This window comes from Manis pentadactyla, chromosome 14, assembly GCF_030020395.1.
Source record: "Manis pentadactyla isolate mManPen7 chromosome 14, mManPen7.hap1, whole genome shotgun sequence".
Lineage (NCBI taxonomy): Eukaryota > Metazoa > Chordata > Mammalia > Pholidota > Manidae > Manis > Manis pentadactyla.
Window position 1 is genome coordinate 6532471 of NC_080032.1, and position 22663 is coordinate 6555133.

At 41.5% G+C, this 22663-nt stretch overlaps 1 protein-coding gene across 3 annotated transcripts in view; it reads left to right on the top strand.

Annotated features, from left to right (window-relative positions):
* The first annotated feature begins 9 nt into the window (after window positions 1–9).
* Window positions 10–22663, top strand: part of PISD (phosphatidylserine decarboxylase) — a 37714-nt gene continuing 15060 nt past the window's right edge. Inside the window, exons 1-3 of one of the 3 annotated variants that reach the window (XM_057491656.1) lie at window positions 10–141; window positions 8029–8108; window positions 11196–11371. In XM_057491656.1, coding sequence (XP_057347639.1) covers window positions 77–141; window positions 8029–8108; window positions 11196–11371 — 321 coding nt within the window. In that variant the 5' untranslated portion in view covers window positions 10–76. Of the gene's footprint in view, window positions 142–8028; window positions 8109–11195; window positions 11372–22663 lie in introns of those variants that run through there. The other 2 variants (XM_057491655.1, XM_057491658.1) reach the window with 2 other exon arrangements.

Here is a 22663-nt window from a genome sequence, read left to right on the forward strand (position 1 = left end):
AGCTCAGGCTCCTGACGTCACACGCGTGCGCCCCGAACGCGAAGGGGGCGTGACCCGCCGAGAAGGAGGAATCAAGATGGCGGCGCCCGTGGGGCCCCAGTACCTGAGGCTGCTGAGCGGGGTCGCCCCGTGGCGGAGCAGGTACAGCTGCTTGGGGAGGCGGCCTGGCGCGGGGGCGGGGGACTGGGGCCAAAGCCGGGTCACGAGAGGGGAACCGTTTTACCCCGGGCTCGCCCTGAGGAGGGCTCGGTGGGAACGGAGCCGCCCACCGCCACCTCTGCAGCAGGTGCGGCTGCCGTCGCGTCTGGCGGTCTGGATTGAGTTAAGGTCTGGCCCAAGCGCTCTCGCTTTGCCTTTTCCAGCTAGATGGAGTGTGCAAAGGGCAAAAACAAAGCCAAAAAACTCCCAGATGGAATAGGCTGCGTGCCCGCCGCGAGAGTCGAGACAAAGGGCAGGGCGCCTCTTTCTCGGGATTCGTGTTCCTTGGAGTGGTGGTGTGATGTGGGCAGAGCCCTGGACCGGGAGTTGGGCGGCTTTCACTTCGGATTCTTGGCCTTTGAAAATGGGGAATTGTATTCGGTAAACTTAGAATAATCTGTTATGGAATTGGGCTCTTGGTTATCCTGGAGACCTCCAAGGGGATCTTAGGGGTCATCTAAATCCAGCTTTTTTGGGAGTTGGCGAAATTCGGGACCTGAAAGACCTCCTCAGTTTCACCCAGCCAGTTAGTGGCAGAGCCAGGACCCCGACCCAGCTACCTCTTCTCTCATGCAAGGACCTTTCCCTTAGGCTCCCCACGGCATTTTTTATTCAGAAATAGTTTGAGAAAATTTGGGCTCTAGGAAAATGTATTAAAATGTTAGTCGCTATGAGTCAGAGTCAGCCACTCTGTGTCACCTCAAAAAGTGAAGATTGGAGAGACGCAAAGTACTTTTGTGTTTTGGCAGGGTTCGGTTTGTCAGCATTGACCAAAGCTTGAGCTGTGGAGGTGACCTGTCATTGTAATTTGGGGAAGTAAAAGGACACCGGATTTGGACCGAGAGCGAACGGAAGCTGTCATTGACCTTGCCATGAAAGCTTTGTTCTCCCATCACTGACTGTTCAGAAACAGCTCTCAGGAGAGGGCTGTGCAAGGTGGTGGTGACTGGATTTGGACTGGAGGGTCTCTGTAATTTCAGTGTAATTACCAGGTGTGCTGTTTATGAGTCAGCCAGGAATTCATCTAAACTGTGTCATGATTTGGAAAGCCTAAAAGGTGACGCTCCTAAAATGTATTTTTTTGATGAGGAGTATATACCCACTCATCATCATTAAAAAGGGGGAGGAAGGTCACACTGGATATAGGTACAGTGGTTGTGGGGGATAAGTATCTGGGTACTGTAAGAAGAACTTTTAATTTTTAAAGGTTTTACATACCAAGCTAAAAATAAAATATATTGATGCACAAAACCAGAAAGGTAACATTTTCTTGAGTTTAAATAAAGCAGAGTCTATTTGTGAGACATATAGATGAAAGCCTCATACTACTGGGAAGTTTTTCAGTAGCTAGGTGATGTGTGACAGGTGATAGAACAAAGAAAGCAACATCATTGATAATTTAGGGCCATGTTTCCCAAACTTGTAAAAGAATAGGGTGGATGTTTATTAGAATTAGAGATTCCCAGATATATCCCCACCCTGCTAGCAAATTCTGAAGCAGTAGGTGTATGTAGGCTGGGATTATGAGTGCCCGAGATGACTCTTAGGTTCAGGCAAGTCTGAACATGATACCTAGGGAGTGGTTGCTTGTGCAAGACTTTCAGACATATTTATGATATCCCAGCCACTGCAGACCACTGGGCCAGGGACCATGGAGGAGAGAGACGGGAGGGCAGTCAGGAGGTAGGGGCGGGGGAGGAGAGGTATTAAAAGACTATTTAAAACAGGCCTTGTGTTTTAAGAACTTTATAGCTGAGTAGAAGAAAGGAAATACTCTACCACCTTAACACAAGTTAGAATGTGGAATGAGGCCTTCAGGAGGTCTGCCAGTTGATTTTTAGGAGAACACTAAACCTTTTGAAAGCAGGGGAGATAAAAGGACTATAGACCACCAGGGACGATGTTAAGAATATTTTATAACCATGACATATGGGCCCAGACCAGTCAGCATAGCCACTGGTCATAGACAATTGATATGGCGATCCCAGTGTGCGCCAGCTGAGTATCAGCTCAGTTACTTCAGTTCTGTACTTTAACCCCATGACTTACTTTATAAATGGGAGTCTGTAACTCTTTATACTCTTTACCTATTTCACCCATCCTCCATCCCCCTCCCATCTGGCAACTGCCAGTTTGTGCTCTGTATGTATGAGTCTGTTTTGTTTATTTGTTCGTTTGCTTTATTTTTTTAGATTCCACATGTAAGTGGAATCATATGGTATTTGTTTTTCTCTGCCTGACTTATTTCACTTAGGATAATATTCTCTATGTCCATCCATGTTGTTGGAAAATGGCAATATTTCATTCTTTTTTAATGGCTCAGTAATATTCCAGTGTGTGCATATGTGTGTGTGTGTGTATACACCACATCTTTACTCATCTATCAATGGACACTTAGGTTGCTTCCATATCTTAGCTATTGTAAATAATGCTTCAATAAACATAGGAGTGCAAATATCTTTCCAAATTAATGTTTTCATTTTCTTCGGATAAATACCCAGAAGTGGAATTACTGGGTCATATGGTATTTCTATATTTATTTTCTCAGAGATATCCATACTGTTTTCCATAGTGGCTGCACCAGTTAACATTCCCCGTGCAGAAGGATTCCTTTTCTCTAAAAGTGTCTTTCTTGTCAATACTTGTTATTTCTTGTCTCTTTGATGCTCGTCATTCCTGCAGATGTGATGTGATATCCCATTGTGATTTTGATATGTATTTCCCCTGGTGATTAGTGATGTCAAGCATCTTTTCATGTTCCTTTTGGCCATTTATTTGTATGTCTTCTTTGGAATGATCTATTGAGGTCCTCTGCGCATTTTTCAATCAGATTATTTGTTTTTGGTGTTGAGTTGTATGAGTTCTTTATATCAACTCTATTACTTTTAATAGTGGTAGTATGTAGCTAGGTGCCAGGCCTGGGGTGCAGGGTTTTACATGACTGTCTGAGGGTTACAATTAATTAAGAAATTTCTTAAAGTTACATAGCTAATAAGTGGCAGATCTGGAATGAGCCAGACAAGCAGACTTGAGTAATTAATCATGGGCTTCAGTCACCCATTTGCAGAATGCCTAGAGGAGTTCACCATGTAGAAGAGACACCTGATTGAGTTTATCCATTCCTCTTTCTGGGTCTTAGTCTCACTGTTGCGATTGAAGTCCAATGAAGAGACAAATGCCTGCATTCATTGAGGGATCCAGACAGTAAACAAATTAAACAAAACTATATATATGTTTGTTTATATTTGCATTTAAGTCTATATGTATAAAATATGTTTGTTTTAGTTGAGTGAGAAGTGCTCTGAAGAAAAAGGAAGGTAAGGGGTTAGAGAGGGCTTAGAGGGGTAACTCTTGGGTATAGGATGTCAGGAAAAAATCATACTGAGGAGGAAACATTTGAACAGAGAACTGAATGATGAGGGAGTGAGCCACACGGGTGGGTGTGTCCAGTAGAGCAAACAGCAAATGCAAATGTGTGGAAGGGGCAAAGGTGTGGTGCAAAACAAGGAATGGCAAGAGGAAAGCAGCGAGAGATTTAAGAGCTCATCAAGGACCAATTACATGGGCTCTGGTCTTATTTTTTGTTTTGAAAAGATCATTCTGGCTGTTTGTGGTGAATAGGCTATAGAAGGCCAAGAGCAGAAGCTGGGAAAACGGGCCACTGCGGTCGTCAGGTGACTTGGGCTAGAGTTAGAGTAGTGGTGATGGTTACAAATAGGCAGGTAAGGACATATTTTGAAGTTAGTCTTCATGCCTTGCCAGTGGATTCAATGTGGATACTGAGAAAGGACTTAGAAATGAGTCCTCGGGTTTTGACCTGTGTAGCTGAGTGAAGGGTGGTGCCTTTTTCTGAGATGGTATATTAGAATAATGCCACTAGGTAACAGGTAAACCCCAGCATCTCAGGACCTTAATACGGTAGAAGTTTATGTCTTGATCTTGTGAAGTCCAGTGGGTGCACTGCATGGGTGAGGCAGCAGTGATTTGAGGACCCAGTCTGCTGCCGTCTTTTAACACATGGCTTCCCAAGGTCTGCACATTTGCCTGCATCAAGCAGGTTGAAAGGGGAAAGCCTGGAGGTGGATGTCTGTGAAGCCTGAATGCTCCTCGTATTGGCTAGAACTCAGTTCTGTGGCCACACCCTATTGCAGAGGAGGCTGGGAAATGTAGTCTGTTGGGTGCCCAGGAGGAAAGAAGGTGGATTTGGTAAATACCTGGTAGTGTCTGTCTGCCAGAGATGGACAAGTCTGAGGGAGGAACAGGTTGAAGGAGTGTTAAGAAGGGCTTGGAATTCTGTCTTGGACAAAATCAGTTTGATATGATTCCAGTGGGGATGTTGGGTGGCTAGGAATACGAATCTGGAGGTCTCTAAAGGAGCAATGAGGGAACATCAGTATCTGGCTGTTTGAAGCCAGGGGACCGGATGAGTGTCTCTAGGGAGAGAGCATATACAGAGAAGAGGTCTGAACCCTAGGCATGGAAACAGCTTGAAGTTAGGGAGAAACTAGAGAGGTGGGAGATCCCAAAAGCCAAGGGAGGAGTTGGAGAAAGGATTGAATTCAAGAAGGAGAAAGGGGTGAGGGGTCAAAAGTTACAAACTGCTAGCTATAAAATAAATAAGTCATGGGCATGTAATGTACAGCATGGTGACTGTGGTTAATAATACTGTATTGCATATGTGAAAGTTGCTAAGAAAATCAAAACCACAGTGAGATATCACCTCATACCATTCAGAATGGCTACTATCTGAAAGACAAGAAATAAATATTAGTAAGAATGTGGAGAAAAGGGAACCTTCCTGCTCTGTTGGTGGTAATGTAAATTGGTGCAGCCACTATGGAAAGCAGTATGGAGGTTCCTCAAAAAACTAAAAAATACCGTATGACCCAACAATTCCACTTAGGGGAATTTACCCAAAGAAAACAAAATCACTGATTTGAAAAAATATATCCACTCCTATGTTTATTGCAGCATTATTTACAGTAGCCAAGATATAGAAGCGACCAGTGTCCATCATAGATGAATGATAAAGATGTGGCATGTACATATACACAGTGGAATATTATTCAGCCATAAAAAACCTTGCCTTTGCAACAACATGGATGGACCTAGAGGGTATTATGCTAAGTGAAATAAGCCAGGCAGAGAAAGACAAATTATGTGGAACCTAAAAATCAGAGCAAAATAAACAAACAAAATACAAATAGACTCATAAACACTGAGAAGTGACTAGTAGTTACCAATAGGGGAGGGGTTGGGGTGGGTGGGCAAAATAGAAGGGAATAAAGAGGCACAAAATCTCAATCACAATATAAGTTACTCAAAGGAATGAAAGTATAGCATAGAGAATATACTCAATTCTGTAACGTCTTCCTATGTTGACAGATAGTAACTATACTAACTGGGGTGAGCATTTAACAATGTAAATAATTGTTGAATCACTGTGTTGTATACTTGAAACCAGTATATTGTTTATCAACTATACTAAAATAAAGTTGCCAAGAAAGTAGATCTTAAAAGTTCTCATCACAGGAGAAAAAATTTTATAACTGTATGGTGATAGGTGTTAACTAGACTTACTGTGGTGATCATTTCCCAATATATACAAATATTGAATTACGTTGTACACCTGAAACTAACACAATGTGATATGTCAATTATGCCTCAATATTTAAAAAAAAAGGTGGGGGGATCAGCTGTGGCAAATGGTGCTGAGAAGTCACATAACTTGTGGCCCAAGAACTGTGTATTGGCAACATGGAGGTTGTCTGTGACCTTGACAAGAGGTGACATGATAAGAATAAAAACCTAGTTAAGCAGGATTAAGAGAGAGTTGGAGGTGAGGAAGTGGTGACTGTGAGCATGGCTTTTTTAAAGGGCTTGTTATGAAGGCGAGCAGAAAAGTGGGGTGACAACTAGAGAAGAATACCTGGTGGACAGTGTTAGGTTGGAGAAAGTACAGCATTGATATGGAGATAGGAACGACCCAGTAATAATAGAAGATAAATGGATGTAATGGGGCTTTTGCCAGGCATTTGCTTCAGGAGTTAGGGCTCAGCAGCATAGAGAGTGCCAAGCCCTGTGGTGGTGGTCAGGCTGCTGAGGGCAGACCCTGCAAAGCACACCACCTGCGTGCCGTGCATCTGGTCACACTGGATGGACACTTCTCTCCCTGTTGTACCTCGTCCAGCCTATCCCTCTCCTCAAAAAAGGCCTTATTCAACACGCTGCACACATTCTTTCAGTCAGGCGATTCAGCATCAATCCTGAGGTGCACAATAGAGCAGTGTACAGAACACAACAATATACCCGTTAGTCCATTTTTACACTTCTCGTTCCAATTCTGTTTGGAAAACAGAGTTTTTAGGTTTTTGGCTTTTGTAGTGGGAGTTTCCAGGCCGAGAGAGATGAGCGTTGTTCAGTGCTGAAAGAACATTCATATACCCGTCTTTATGTTAATAGCTGTACATCTCTGTGGCCTCAGGGGTGGTGGTTGTCGTGGTCCCATGCTTTTTCTTCCCTAAAGCCTTACTTGCCTATAGGAGATGGGCTTCAACACCTTAGTCACATTAGCACCATGCTGTGATGGTGTTTTTAAGTCAAGAAGATTTCATGTCAAAAAAATGAAGGTGCCTAAGTCTGGTAATGTTTACAGTGTGTCTGTGTAAGACATACTTACTAAATAAATATTTGTGAAAGCAAATATTGTATGGAGGTCATAAATGCAGTTCTCTTTTCTAAAAAATAGCAATTTAGACATTTATAATAGAGTAAATTGCTGCTTCTATCTTAAAGGACTCCAAGGAAAAAAGAAATACAAGTATATAGTTTCTTCATGTTAGATTTCAGGTCGGTGTTTGGGAAAATAGGTGCTCTCTGATTTGAAGGTGGGATATTTGCGCTCTGAAGAAAGGGAGATCCATCGTTAACCAAAAATCTGTTAACGCTTCACTTGCTCCTAAAGTCACAAACTGCTGCTGGGAATATGCCGACTTTCCTGGGTGGGGAGGAAACAAGAGCAACAAACTCAATCAGAAGTAATATTCTCTTAAAACATAAAGCTGTGAAAATAACTGGTCATTTTTTTTTCAGAACACTTGAAACCTGTCCACTCTGTCAGAGTGGCTTTTGTAACCAAGTAGTGACACACACAAAAGATAATTCAAAAATTCTAAATGAATTGCGCCTTCCAGACTTGAAGTAGATTAGAATAGTTCAACCTGGTTTGTTCATGTCCTTTTTATCCAGGACAAGCATTTAAGATTTAAAGTTTCAGCCCCCTACACTGTTAGATTCTTTAAGAAGGAGGGGTTAGAGGCCTCCAAGGCTACATACCAACCACTCCGGTTGTGCAGGAACAGACAGCTTCGTGTAAGAGTGCTGGCTCTGCTGCTGATTATGAGCTTATGTTAATTAAGAGAAAAGTAACTTTTTATTGTGAAATAGTTACAAACTTAGAGAAAACTTATAAAGATAATACATAGACTCTCCTAATACCCTTTACTCAGCTTCCTCAAGTGCTGACTATATTTATCATTCTCTCCCTCTCTCTCTCATTATGTGTATGTGTGCATACATACATTTTTTTATGAAACCCTAGAGAGGGCGGGTTACAGACTTGATGCCCCTTTACCTTTAAATATTTCAGCACTTTTCGTACAAGGACATTTTCTTAACATCACCACGGTACAGTGGTCAAAACCAGGAAATTAACACTGACATAATATTGTTACCGAGTTTGTAGACTGTATTCAGATTTTGCCAGTTGATCCACTGATGTTTAAACAATTTAAGAACAATGTTTAATGGTTCATTTTTGCTTGATTATAGCATTCTTCACTGTGAAAACACTGCCCTGAGTCTTTTCCTGCGATCCTTAAGGAAGCTGCCTCTCAGAGCCTTTTGCACAAGTAAGTAACGATGAGAGGTGGGGCTGGCTTCTCTCTGTGCTTAGTTTGCTCATCAGTAATTGGAAGAACATAGCACCTCTTTCATAGGGTCGGTGTTAGGGGAAATGAAATTGTACCTGGGAAGCGCTTGTAGGGCCTGGCATGTAGTTGTCCCTGAGACGTTAGCTCTTATAGTATCTCATTGTTCTTACTGGCTGTGCAGTGTTCCATTGTATGACCTCATCATTTGGTGCTGGACATTTGTTTCTAGTCTTTTTCTGCTACAGACAATTCTGTAGTAACATATCTTTGTGCATCATCAGGATAAATTTGTAGAGGTAGTATTGCTGGATCAAAAAGTTTATGTTTATTATAATTGGTATTTAGGCCGGATTGCTCCTCAAAGTGGTTTGACCTAGTTTACAGTCTTACAAGTAGAAAAGTGCTTGTGAGTACATCATTTGCCCACATCCTCACCACTGTGGATTGTGAACTTTTTTTGATCTGGTAAGCAGCTGTTTGAACCCATACAAAAATATGTATTGTCTTTATCATCTAAATATCCTTTCTATTCTGTCATACCAAAAGCTGTCTTTAACTGCTAGTATGAATACCTTGGGAATAAAATGAAATGGTTAACAAGAACAAAAACAAAAAGCTTATTACGGTAGTTAATAGGAGCACATCTGGGTGTTGCTTATTTAATTAGGACCTGCGTGCTGGGACGCGTAGGAATGACATGAAGGATTAGGGGAGAGCCTCAAATTGAGGCATAATCTAGGACCTGCAGAAAAACTTTGCTTTTATAAAGTGACAAGCCCAGCAGAGAGGTGGTCAGGAGTGCTGGGCACTCTCTACTTAGGACTTCTTTTTGGAGGAGTGAAGTAAGCCTTTGAGTAGGCGAGAGAGAGAGACCGACAATTGAAGAAAGGACCAGTGTACCAGATGGCATTCAGTAGAGGGATTAGTCTGTGTGGGATGCTGGCTCAGTGGAGGGAGGGTACAATAGTTCTCTCATCACCAGATATTTCGGAAAGAGAAAAAAATGTTTCTTGCTCTTTCACAAGTCTTTGTTGGTCAGAAGTAAAATATTTTCTCAGTTGTTAAGTAGTAAGGGTTCATGAGGAATAATTAGAATATGGAAGAGATTAATGACATCTGCTCTTGCTTATTTAAAAAGGAAATAGCAGTAACCAAAACACGGTGGAGGGATGGTGACATGGGGAGCAGGCTGATTTCCTTCCTTTGGGTCTCAAAGGCAATGTAAAGGGTATGCTTTTCGGTTTTGCATAGGCTACTGAAAATTTAGCGCTTCAGATTTTGTTTTATAACAGCTTTATTGAGATATAATTCAAATATCATAAAATTCACCCTTTTAAATGTACAATCCAGTAGCTTTTAGCAATTTAGAATTGTGCAGCCATCACCACTCTCATTTCAGAGCAGCTCGTTCCCTCCTTTCCCTCCCACCCAGCAACACTTCACCCATTAAACGTCACTCTCCATTTCTCCTGGTCCCCAGTCATCGGCAGCCACTATGCTGCTCGTTGTCTCTATGGTATGTTTTCTCTACTGGATGCTTCATGTAAAGGGAATCAGACAATATGCAGACTTCCATGGGTTGACTTCTTTTACATAATGTTTTCAAGGTTCCTGTTGTAGGATGTGTCAGTACTTAGTTTCTTTTTATTATCAAATAATATTCCATTATGTGAGTAGACCACATTTTTTTATCCATTCATCCGTGGATGACCATTTGGATTGCTTCCTGGTTATTTCTGGTTGTTAGGAATAATGCTGCTATTGAGCATTCTTGTGCAGGTTTTTGTGTAGATGTATGTTTCACTTCTCTTGGGTGTATGCCTAAAAGCAGAATTGCTGGGTCATATAGTAATTTTATGTTTATCATTTTGAGGAACTGACAAACTGTTTTTCAGAGTGGCTGCCCTATTTTACAGTCTCACCAGCAGTGTATGAGTGTTACAGTTTCTCCACATCCTTGCCAACACTTACCTGTCTTTTTTATTCTAACCACCCTAGTGGGTGTGAAGTGGCATCCACTGTGGTTTGGCTTTGCATTTTCCTGATTATCAATGATGTGTTGGATTGCTACGGCTGCTCCAACAATTGGAGTGACTCAACCTCAGATTGAGTGGCTTAAACAGCAAAAATGTATTCTTTCACAGTTCTGAAGACTAGAGGTCCAAGATGAAGGTGTCCAGGGTTGCTTTCTTCTGAGGGTGTTGTGGAGAATCTGTTCCATGCCTCTTGTCTAGCTCCTAATGATTTGCTGGCAGTCTTTTTGGCTTGGAGAGGCGTCACCCTGATCTCTGTCTTTATCTTCACATAGCATTCTCCCTGTTTGCATGTCTGTCTCCATATTTTTCCTTCTTGTAAGGACACCAATCACACTGGATTAGGGCTTATCATGATGATCTTATTTGAACTTGATTATCTTTGTAGAGATCCTATAGTCAAACAAGGTCACATTCTGAGGTACTGAATTAGGACATAAGAGTAGAATTTTGGGAGGAACACAATTCAGTTCATATTAGATGTCAAACAGCTCTTCATGTGCTATTGGCCACTCATATATCTCCTTTGGAGAAATGTCTATTCTAATCCTTTGTACATTGTCAAGTTGGGTCATCTTTTTTATTGTAAGAGCTTAGGAGATTTTGCGTTTGAGAGTACTAGGGTCCAGTCAGAATTGGGCCTGGAATGTAAAAGACCAAAGAGTTCCAGGTGAGAAATGGTGCCTGCATCTCAGTCCCAGACCTTTTGTGGCCAGCTGGGCAGCTTTGATTAGTTTTGTGACCTCTTTGCAGTTCATTGTTTTCATCTTCAGTTCAGTGACTATGGTGGCAGTTGAGGTGCATTGGAGTTTCACAGGAAAGGTGCTCGTCCCTTATTGATAGAATTTGGGAGACAGAAGGGCTTTAGTAGTGACTTGGGGTTGCACCCACCTGTCAGATCCCTTCAGGGTCCAGTCCCCTTTCCTGCATTTGGAGATGCGTTGGCCTTCCCCGGCCCTCCTGCAGGTGCTCTGTTTGCATGACTCAACTCTCTCTTCTTCCAGGCTGAAAAATTTCCTGTTTTTTGTTACAGATACCAGAGGGGTCCACACTGCCCCTGCTCGAATCTTGTTCCGGCTGCGCCCCCTACCCATTCTGGTTGCAACTGGAGGTGGATATGTTGGTTACCGGCAGTATGAGAAATCCAGGGAGCGAGAGCTGGAGAGGCTGGGGTTGGAGATTCCACCCAAAGTTGCCGGTCACTGGGAGGTAGGAATAAGTGGAACCATCTTGAGTTCTCATTTTGCACAGCCGTCTGTCACTTTTTAGCCCCAAAGTTGAAATGTCTATCTCCAGACCTACCTGTGCTCTCCACAAGGGCTCTGAGTAGAAACCTCCTGCTGTTGAAATCCTCAGAGTTGATGCCTTATATTGGGGCTGGTATCTGGCTGTCCATGCCCTTCTTAGTCTAAGGATGGGCTGAAATGGTTGTACTTTTATGATGTGGATAAGTTCTCACCAGGAACCAGACTGAAGTAATCAAATTCCTCTATCATTATTGCTCAAAACACTCCTTCCATGATAGGGCCATACACTGGGGGCAGAACTCAATGTCGCTGAACCACGCAAGATGCATAACAAACCATCTTACTCATCTGTGCTTTCCGTAGCCTGGGGCGGTACCTCACGCGGCACAGACATTCACCAAATACTGAAACAGAATGTAAAGGTGGAAACTTTAAAACTGCCTTCTTCTCAGCCATAATTTAACAAATGGAAAACCTGAAATACCTGCAGACCCCAATAGCTTGGGCAAAAGAGGGGGTGAAAGTAAAGCCTTCATGGTATTTGGAGTGATGCATGATTTTCTCATGAGCCAGCCCATGTCCATAATCCAGCTCAGCTAAATCCAGTGGCCAGGGTGTCTGCATCCTAAAGGCAAGTCCCAACTCTGTCGTCAGTAGCTGTGTGAAGTTGGACATGTCACCTTCTGCCTGGTCCTCTGTGTCTTCAAACTCTAAAACAGCAGGGTTGGATTGGAACACGGCTTTGGGATTCCTTCCAGTTCTAACATAGTTTAGGAATCTTTGTTGACATTGGTATTATGTGCTGCATGTGGTCTTCCTTCCCAAATCCTGTTCTGAATTTTGGTTTTGACTGTCTTCCTACAGCAGAATCCAGTGTAAGGATTCCACTTGATCCCCAGCAGTCCTGTAAAACTGTGATGTACAGATCCAGTGTGGCTGGGGCCCTGGGAGGTGTCTGTCCACAAGCCCATGTGTCTGCCTTTTGGCCTGTTAACACACCCTGGATTTGATAATAACCTGCTCTAGAACCAGAGAAAGAGAGGTTTGCTGTTTTCTGTATGTGTTATGGTAGAGTCACGCTTTTGAAGTATACTGTACTCCTCTATTTCCCTTGGCATTGGTTGTTTCCTCTGAAAACCTATCCTTCTCCTTTAGATTAGTATAATATTTGTAAGACTGTGATCATATGACCTGACTCAAGTGTCAGATCCAAGCTGGCTTCTCTGATCTCAGGCTGACTCACCCTGTGATGAGCTCACGTACTTTCGGGGAATCCCCACCATTTCAAAGAGAGTCCACACTCGGGAGAAATTTGCCACTTCTGAATTCATCAAGGACCAATGTCATTAGATTTTTTTTTTAGCATCCACTGTTTGTATAATCGGGATTACTGCCATACATAAGTCAGTGCCTCAAAGATGATTGCTTGTTAAGAGGACCGGGTTGATCAGCCCCTGAGTTCTAGGGCCTGGACAGTGACAGGACACTAGAGCAGCCCGAGGTCTAAGCCCCTGTTGGTAATCAATGTGGCTGAAGTTAGATGCTGTTCTTTTGGTTGAGTCCATTGGCCGCAAGAACACTCCTGGATTTCCAAGTAGGGCTCCAGCATTTCACTTTACGAAGAGGAAATAAGCCGGACTCAGAGTAGCCGTTGTAAGGTCTCAGGGCAGCAGCAGTCTGGCAGAGGGAGAGTTCTGACCTGACAGCGGGGCCTGGGTCCTTGTCCTCCTGGCCCCACCTTCTCTCTGTCATCTCATCCAAAATGAGAGAGTACCCCAGTCTAGCTCATCACCGGAATTGCTGGGGAGCCCTAAAAATTATAGATTCTCTGGTCTCACCCCTGCAGATTTAGGAAGTTTGGGCAAGGCTCCAGATCTTTGTTTTGAGAAAGCCCCCTAGGTGATACTGAAGACACACCAGACTTAGGAGCCCTTGGCAGACGAGCTGTAAGGGTTCCATTTTCAAGTGGCAAATGAAGATTTCTAGTGGTGATTTTGTTGGAATGTAACCCCTTCACATTCCTGAGGCCAAGTCTGGCATCTCCAGAGCTGAGAACAAAGACAGTCCGGCAGTTATTACTGAGATGAGCCCCCTGGGGTCGGTGGCACAGTTGAGATGATTGGATGGTTTTGTTTTCCCAAGTGGTATTTTCTGTATTTCCAGGAGAAAGACGTGGTGGAGGGGCAGTGGGGCCTTCCCCACACGTAGCATTCCTGTTAGTGCCTGTGGGTCAGGGTGCCAGCAGGGAGCCTCTGTCCCCCTCTCCTGTCTTGTACATTTCTCTTGTGCCGGGGAAACATCTGGTTATCCCTCAATATCAAAACTCTTAAGAGTATGGTTATAATACCTAATGTTGAACAGCACCTCACAGTTTTTCTGAATCCTTTTAGTTACAAGTGGTCACTAATGTGGGCAGGGCAGATGTTAGGGCCATTTTACAAATGGCAAGCAGAGGGGGTTCCAGAGCAGAGATCTGTTCATACCAAATCCCATACCCTCTGATTAATACCATGTTGCTAGCATAAGGTGCTCTTAGTGCAGAAGTACGACAGAGATTGTGACAGGTGGGGTGAGCTACCTGCTCACCATGGCTTGCTCCATCCTTAAGGTACATCTGTTCTCTGAGGCTCTGACTGTTTGAAATCTGTAGTGAATCTGAAGTGACTTGAGTTGTCTGCAGTAATGTACGTGAGCACTCATGTCAGGCCTTGCTCCTCCTGCAGAGCACTCTTGAAGAATAATATGCCCCCATCTTTCCTTTATTTAAATAGCATTTCTTTTTGTAATAGTATAGAAGAGACCCTAACTCTGAAGTCCACGCCACCTCATTGACTGCAAACTGTGTTCTGGGGTGTGAGGGAGGGCGCGACTCTCAGAGAGGCCAGCAAGGAAGGAGCAGCGGCCAGGGCGTAAGGAGATGTGAGCTCTGTGCACCATCAGTGCATGACCTGGGCAAGTTGTTTTACTGCCCTGGGTTCACTATACATCTAAGAAAGTGTTTCTAAGATTTTGCCTGATTTAAGATTCATGTTCTTCTTACGGAAGGAAAAAAAATGCTCATGCAATTGGCTGAGTAGAATTGAAACCTTTATGTATTTGCTTTTGTGGGATTAAGGGAATTCTGTAACTGGCAACAACATAATCTGTTAAGGAGAGTGTTCTCAAGTCCCTGGCAGCTTCCAGAAGTGTCCAGCTTCCAGCTGCTGCATTTTTTTTCTTTCTTTCATATATGTGACATCACCTTCCCCAATGTGGAAATTCCTTTGTCCTTTATCTAATTATAAAGTTCATTTTTAAAAAATTTTAGTTGATATACAATATTATATTGGTTTCAAGTATACAGCATAGTGATTCAACAGTTACCTACATTATTAAATGCTCACCCCCAACTAGTGTAGTTACTCTCTGTATGACAACACAGAAAGATACTGGAGTGTTATTGACTGTATTCTCTATGCTGTACTTTCTAAGTGTTCTTTTCTAAAACGTCAGAAAGTGTTACAAAATATGAAGATGAAAACAATGATGACCCATAATCTCTCAACTCACAGGAAACCACAGTTAACATTTCAGTGAACATAGCCATTCCAGGCTTTTAGCTTTGTTTAGAGATATGTATTATTAATTTAATTTTTAGTGAGGTGGTTTTTAGAAATTTAAATGAAATAATGATCATGTAAAAATCCAAGTAGCAAAGAAGGGTTTACATTAAAATGAGTCTTCTACTCTCCTCCCCATCTACTAATTCCATTCTCACTCTCCAGAAGCAAGCAGGCATTTTTTTTTTAGTATCATTAATCTACAATTACATGAGGAATATTATGTTTACGAGACTCCCCCCTTCACCAGCAAGCAAGCATTTTTAACTTTTCTTGTGTATCTTTCCAGAAAGTCTCTCCCTACTTAGATTTATTGTTATTTATATGTGATTTAATTTTTTTCCAGTTTTATTGAGAAATAATTGACATGCATTACTGAATAAGGTGTACAGCATGATGGTTTGATTTACGTATATGGTAAAATGAACGATTATGACAGTAGGTTCAACTAGTCACCATCCCCTCAGAGATAACAGAAAAGGAAGAGAGAGGGAAAAAGAAAAAAAATGTCTCCTGTGATGAGAATTCTTCAGGTTTTCTTAAGCCTTCCTGTGCACCACGGAGCAGTGTGGGCTCCTGCCACCATGGTGGCATTGCCTCCCTGGGACCAGCTGGCTTCGGACTGGAAGTTTGTACCTTTGGACCGTCTTTTCCATTTCCTCCACCTCCTACCCTCCAGAGTCTGATCCCTTTTTCTATGGATTTAGTTTTCCCTTTTAATTCCTTATTTTTAGATTCCACATACAAGAGAGATCATGCAGTATTTGTCTTTTTTGCACCTGGCTTACTACACTTAGCATAATGCCTTCAAAGTCTATCAATTTTGTTACAGATGCTAGGATATCCTCATTTTTTATGACTGAACAAACAATATGTCCTTGTTTGTACATGTATGTACCACACACACTGCAACTTCTTTGTCCATTCCACCACCACTGGACTCTTAGGTTGTTTCCATGTCTTGGCCATCGTAAATAATGCTATGACTTTTTAAAGTCAGCTTCACTGAGGTATTATTTACATACAATAAAACGCCCTTTTTAAACATACAATTCATTTTCTAATTGAATTATAGTTGACATACAATATTATATTAGCTTCAGGTGTACAACAGTGATTTGACATTGAGGTATATTATAAAATGAACACCATGATAAGTCTAGTCTCCATCTGTCACCATACAAAGTTATTACAGTATTATTGACTGTATTCCCTATGCTGTATCTTTCATCCCTGCGACTTATTTTATTACTAAAAGTGTTTATCTCTTACTCCCCTTCACCTGTTTTCCTCTCTCTTTGCCCTTCTTACCTGTCTCCCCTCTGGCAACCACCAGTTTGTTCTCTGTACTTATGTGTCCATTTATGTTTTGTTTGTTCGTTTTACTTTTTTAGATTCCACATGTTAGTGCAATCATCTGGTATTTGTCTGTCTCTGATTTATTTAGATCATACCTAATGATACCTTTTAGGTTAATTCCATGTTGCTGAAAATGACAAGGTCTCGTTTTTATGGCTGAGTAATATTCCATTGAATATATGTATCACATTTTGTTTATCTATTCATCTATTGATGGATATTTCCTTCCATATCTTGACTATTGTAAATAATGCTGCAGTGAACACAGTGCAAATATCTTTTTGAATTAGTGTTTTCATTTTCTTTGGATAAATACCCAGAAGTGGAATTGCTGCATGTATGGTATTTCTGTTTTTTTAAGTTTTTGAGGAACCTCCATACTGTTTTCCATAGTGGCTGCTCCGATTTACATTCCCACCAGAGTGCATGGGCGTTGCATTTTCTTGGCATCCTAGCTGGCACTTGTCATATCTTGAGGTATCTCATAATGAAGTGATGTCTCATTATGGTTTTGATTTGCATTTTCCTGATGATTAGTGAGTGATCTTGAGCATCTTCCCAAGTGTCTATTGGCTATCTGTATGTCTTCTTTGGAAAAATGTCTATTTAGTTCCTCTGCCTGTTTTTTAATTGGATTATTTGTGATTTTGGTGTTGAGTTGTATGAATTCTTTATATATTTTAGATATTAACCCCTTACTGGATGTATCATTTGCAAATATCTTCTCCCATTTAGTAGGTGGCTTTTTCATTTTGTTAATGTTTTCCTTTGCTATGCAAAAGCTTAGTTTGAGGTAGTCCCACTTGTTTATTTTTTTGCTTCTGTTGCCCTTGTCTGAAAATATTGCTAAGACCAATGTCTAAGAGTTTACTGCCAATGTTTTTTAGGAGTGTTGTGGTTTCAGGTCTTATATTTAGGTCTTTAGTCCATTTTGAGTTTATTTTTATATATGATGTTAGAAAGTGTCCAGTTTATTCTTTTGCATATAGCTGTCCATTTTTCCCAACACCATTATGAACAAGGCTATCTTTTCCGTATTGTATATTCTTGCCTCCTCTGTTGTAGATTAATTGACCACATAAACATGGGTTTATTTCTGGGCTCTCTATTCTGTTCCATTGGTCTGTGTGTCAGTTCATTGGGTTTTCATACATGTGTACACCTGTGTAATCACTGCCAGACTCATGGTAGAAATATGTGTTCTTTTGTAGTCAGTATCCTCCATGGTTCCAGGCAATCCCTGATCTGCTTTTTGTCACTGAATTAGATGTCTCTTTTAAGAAATTTTATGTAAATGGAATGTACTCTGTTATATGTGGTTTATTTCACTGAGCATAATGTTAAGATCCATCCATGTTACTGCATATATTGGGACTTTGCTCCTTTTATTGTAGAGTGGTATTTCATCGGGTGGATATACTACAAGTTATTTTTAATCCTTTATCTGTTGGTAGACATTTAGGTTGTTGGCAACTTTTGACTGTTATATATAAAGTCTATATGAATATTTGTATATAAGTCTGTGTGGACATTTGTTTTCATTTGTCTCTGAATGCCTAAAAGTATAATTATTTGGTCATAGGTAAATATATATTTAACTTAATAAGAAACTACCAGACTGTTTTGAAAGTAGTACCATTTTGTATTCTCCTTAGCAATATATGAGAGCTTCTGTGATCTTGCTTAATTTACTTATTCTAGTACTTTTTGGCAGAAGTTTTCATTGTAGATACTCTATTTTTCATTTTAGAGGTTTTGGGTGTTTTATGTTCTCCATTTCTCTTCTTATATGCATTTTTTTTCTTTAATTCCTTGAACATATTTTGCTTATTTATGTAACTATCTCAAAGTTCTAACTTTGTCATCTTCTGTCATCTGGGTCTTTTTCTATTGACTGAGTTTTTCCCCCCTTGCTGGTTATGTATTCTTGCTTCTTCACACATCTAGTGATTTTGATTCAGTGCAGTACATTGTGAGTTTTACTTTGTTGAATGATGGATTTTGTTATTTTCCATCAAACAGTGTTAGATTTTATTCTAGCAGGTAGTTAACTTATTTGGGGATCACTTTGATCTTTTTAGGCTTGTTTTGAACCTCTGTTAGGATAAATTTATAGTAGCCTTTGCTCTGGACTGATTTAGTCTTGCTACTATCTTAGGGCGTGGCCCTTCTCAGGTGTCTCCTAAATGCCCTGAGCATTCAGTGGCTGGCTGAAACGCAGATGTGCCCTGGTCCTGTGTGAGCTCCGGGAATTGTTTGGCTTCAGCCCTCTGATTGCTTGTGAGCCTCGTGATATGCACGGCTTAGTAGTCAGCAAGAGACTCAGGGGAACCCCTCTGTAGATTTGTGGAGTTCTCCGCACAGCTCCCTCCTTTCTGGTTCTCTGCCTTAGAGAACCTAGCTCTTTATTGGTGCACAGTCATTTGGGTTTTGTTACAAACAAGCAGGACTCATTTTAGCAGGGATGCTTGATGGGGGTCTTTATTATTATTAAAGGCTTCAGACCAATTCCAGTGTGTGTGTTGGGGATCGGGGTGTTTCTCTACAACCAATCCTGACACTGTCTGCTGGGAGATATTATCACATTCCACAGGTTAAGGGCTCAAGTCCCACAAGACTGCCCTCCCCACTTCAGATGCCAATAGAAAGTCCAACTTGTCACCTGAGCTTTTAACTGATTTGTTATAGATTGGAGGTTCCAATGATCCCCTCCTTGGGTTATAGGAGGTCTTGCTTAGTCTGCAAGGCCACAATCCCTTCCCCAACTTCACACACCAATCACAAGTGCAGGTGCATCTAACATATGACTAGATGGCTATAAATCGGAGGTTCCCATGACCCACTTCTTGAGATCAATTAATTTGCTAGAGCTCATAGGCCTCAGAGAAACATTTTACTTACTAGATTACCAGTTTTTTACAAAGGATGTGAATCAACAGCCGGATGAAGATATACAGTGGGTGAGGTACCAAAAAGAGGAGCTTCTGTCCTGGTGGAGTTTGGGCCCCAGCATGTGTCATATGGAAGCTGTCTGTTTCCCCAGCCTGGAAGCTCTCTGAACCCTCTCCCTTGGGGTTTTTAATGAAGGCTTCATGACATAAACATGATTGATTAAACCATTGGCCATTGCTGCTTGATTAGATGTCCAGCCCCTTTCCCCTCCCCAGAGGTCAGGGGGTGGGACTGAAAGTTCCAACCCTCTATTCAGGGTTTGTTCCCCAACCTTAGGTGCTTTTCAAAAGTCACTTCATTAACACAAATCTAGTCATGTTGGAAAGGGACTTATAAATACTACAAGACACTCATTTCACCTTTATGGCTCTAACGTGATTTCAGGGACTACGGACAACAGACCAAATATAACAAAAAAGGCTTCCACTGCTGTTATCACTCAGGAAGTTCCAAGTGTTTTGGAAGCTGTCAGCTAGGACTGAGACCAAACATATATGAAAAATATATTTTGGTCATTGGAATGACCAAATACATGTTTTTAGAAAGTACAATACCACACTTCCATACTGGAAATAACTACTTATAAATGTCTCCACCTGTGTAGGCTCCTCTGCCCGTGTTGCAGTTAAGATGCCAGCTGCCCTTCTCCTGTACTTTGAGTTCAGGCAGGCCAACGTCACACCCTGCAGGCCTCCAGGAAGTCCTTCATGTGTTGCTGGTGATGTTGCTTTGCCCACTGGGAGGGCAGGAGAGTTCAGAGGTCATGCTAACATGACACTGAGAACCTGTAATCCCTGGGGAGTGCGTGTAATCCCTGGGGAGTGCGGCTAGAGGAGAGCGGCCTGGGGACCCTTCCTCACCTTGCCTCTGTTGCCCACTGTCGGTCTTCATCACCTCTACCATGTGTGTGTGTGTGTGTGTGTGTGTGTGTGTGTCTTCATGTTAGTCCATGAAGGCACACATTGGACCACTGGAATTACCTGTGTGATAAAGCAATAGAAGCATGTTTTGTTGCAATATTTTGTCTTTTGTCCTCAGTTCCTGAAATTACTTCAAAGCCGTAAAGGTGAAATGGGTGTCTTGTTATAAGTCCCTTTCTATCACAACTGGGTTCGTGTTAAGGAGGTAACTTTGGTCTCCCGGTCTGTCCCTTCTCATCACCTTCTCCCAGATCACTTTGGTGTCTGTTCCAATTAATGGCACCCTCTCTTCCTCTCCTCACAGAAAGCATTCCAAAGTATTTTGGTGATGTGTACTTACCCAGAGTCCTAGGGGTACTCCTCTCTCTCTGTTCTTTTTCTTTCTTTTTACTCTTGGTAAAAGATACTGTCTTTGCTCAGCCTGCTGTAACAAAATACCATATACTTGGGTGGTGTAAATAACAGCCATTTGTTTTCTCACAGTTGGAGGCTGGGAAGTCCGAGATCAGGGTGGCAGCATGGTCAGATTCTGATGAGAGCCCTCTTCCCGGCTTGTAGACTGTGTCCTGACATGGCAGAGAGAGTCTCTTCCTACAAGGGCACTAATCCCATTGTGAAGGCTCCACCCTCATGACCTCATGTAAATCTAATTATCACCCAGCAACCCCATCTCCAGATACCATCACATGGGGGGTCAGGGCTTCATCATATGAACTTGGGTGGGGGGGACACAGTGTAGTCCATAGCACATACAGAATGTAAAATTTACCATTTTAACCACTTTGAAGTCTATAATTCAGTGGCAGTAAGTACATTCACAGTATCTTAAAAGCGTTACCACTATCCATTTCTAGAACTTTTTTACCATCTCAAACAGAAAGTTTGAACCCATTAAACAACACTTCCTAGTCTTTTCTCCCATGGCCCCTAGTAACCATTGCTGTACTTCTTTATGAATTTGCCTCTTCTATGTACTTCATGTAAGTGGAATCATACAACATTTGTTCTTTTGTGTTTAGCTTATTTTACTTAGCATAATATTTTTCAGATTCATCCATATTACAGCATGTATTAGAGTTTCATTCCTTTTTAAGGCAGCATAATAATCCATTGTATGGCTAGACCATATTTATCCGTTCATCTGTTGAAAGATACTGAGTTGTTTCCACTTCTGCTATTATGAATAATGCTGATATGAACATTGGTGTGTAAGTATCTGACTTGTGGCTTTCAGTTCTTTTGGGTATGTATCTAGGAGTAGAATTGCTGGCCAATATGGTCATTCTATGTTTAACTTTTTGAGGAGCTGCCAAATTTTTCCAAGTGGCTGTACTGCTTTATACTCCCACTAGCAATGCACGAGGATTCCAGTTTCTCCACATTCTCACTAACACTTATTTTTTATAATAACTTTCCTAGTAGGTTTGAAGTAGTCATCTCTCTGTTGTGATTTGCATTCCCTAATGTTTAGTGATGTTGAGCGTTTTTTCACATGCCTATTGGTTATTTTTGTATCTTCTTTGGAGAAATGTCTATTCACGTCCTTTGCCCATTTTTAATTTGGGTGGTTTGCTTTTTTTGTATCTGAGCTGTAGGAGTTATGCTAGACTCTTATCAGATAAATGTATTTGCAAATGTTTTCTCCCATTCTATTGATTGTCTTCACTCAATAATATCTCTTAATGCACAGAAGTTGCTAATAAAGTCCAATCTATCTATTTTTACCATTATTACCTGTGTTTTTAGTATCACATCTGAGAAATCATTGTCAAATTCAGTGTCATGTTTTCTTCTATGAGTTTTATAGTTTAGGTCTTCTGGTTAGGTCTTTGGTCCTCTAAGTTTTTATATGGTATAAAGGTCCAACTTATTCTTTGGCATGTGGCTATCCAGTTTTCCTAGCACTGTCCATTGAAAAGACTGTCCTTTTCCCATTGAATAAGAACATTCAAGGCACTGTCGTGGAAATCTTTTAAATGACAGAGATGATAGAATACTATGATGGTAATGTTGGAAAACAGGGCAGACAGTCATGATTCCCACCCCTACTCACTAAATGACTGTGATAGCGTAATTGTGGGCTTTGTTTTTCATGCATTTACTGTCTTTGTCTCTATTTTTAATGGATATGCCTGTTTTGTGTCTTTCTTTTTTTTTTTTTAACCTTATATGTATTGCTATATATGATGATTTGCAAGACTGCATGAAAGCATTTTAAGTGGCTCAATGACCACAGCCTGGTCTGGTGCACTGCTGGTTCTTGCCATTGTGAATAATTTTGTGGATCACATCTTTGCACATGGGCCTTTTCCTCAGGGTGAACTACTAGGTGTAGAGTTGCTCTCTGAAGGGTATGGACACCTATGCAGTTTTTGGTGTTGGCTTCTGAAACTTTTGTACCCATTTGTAGTTGGTATATTGTTG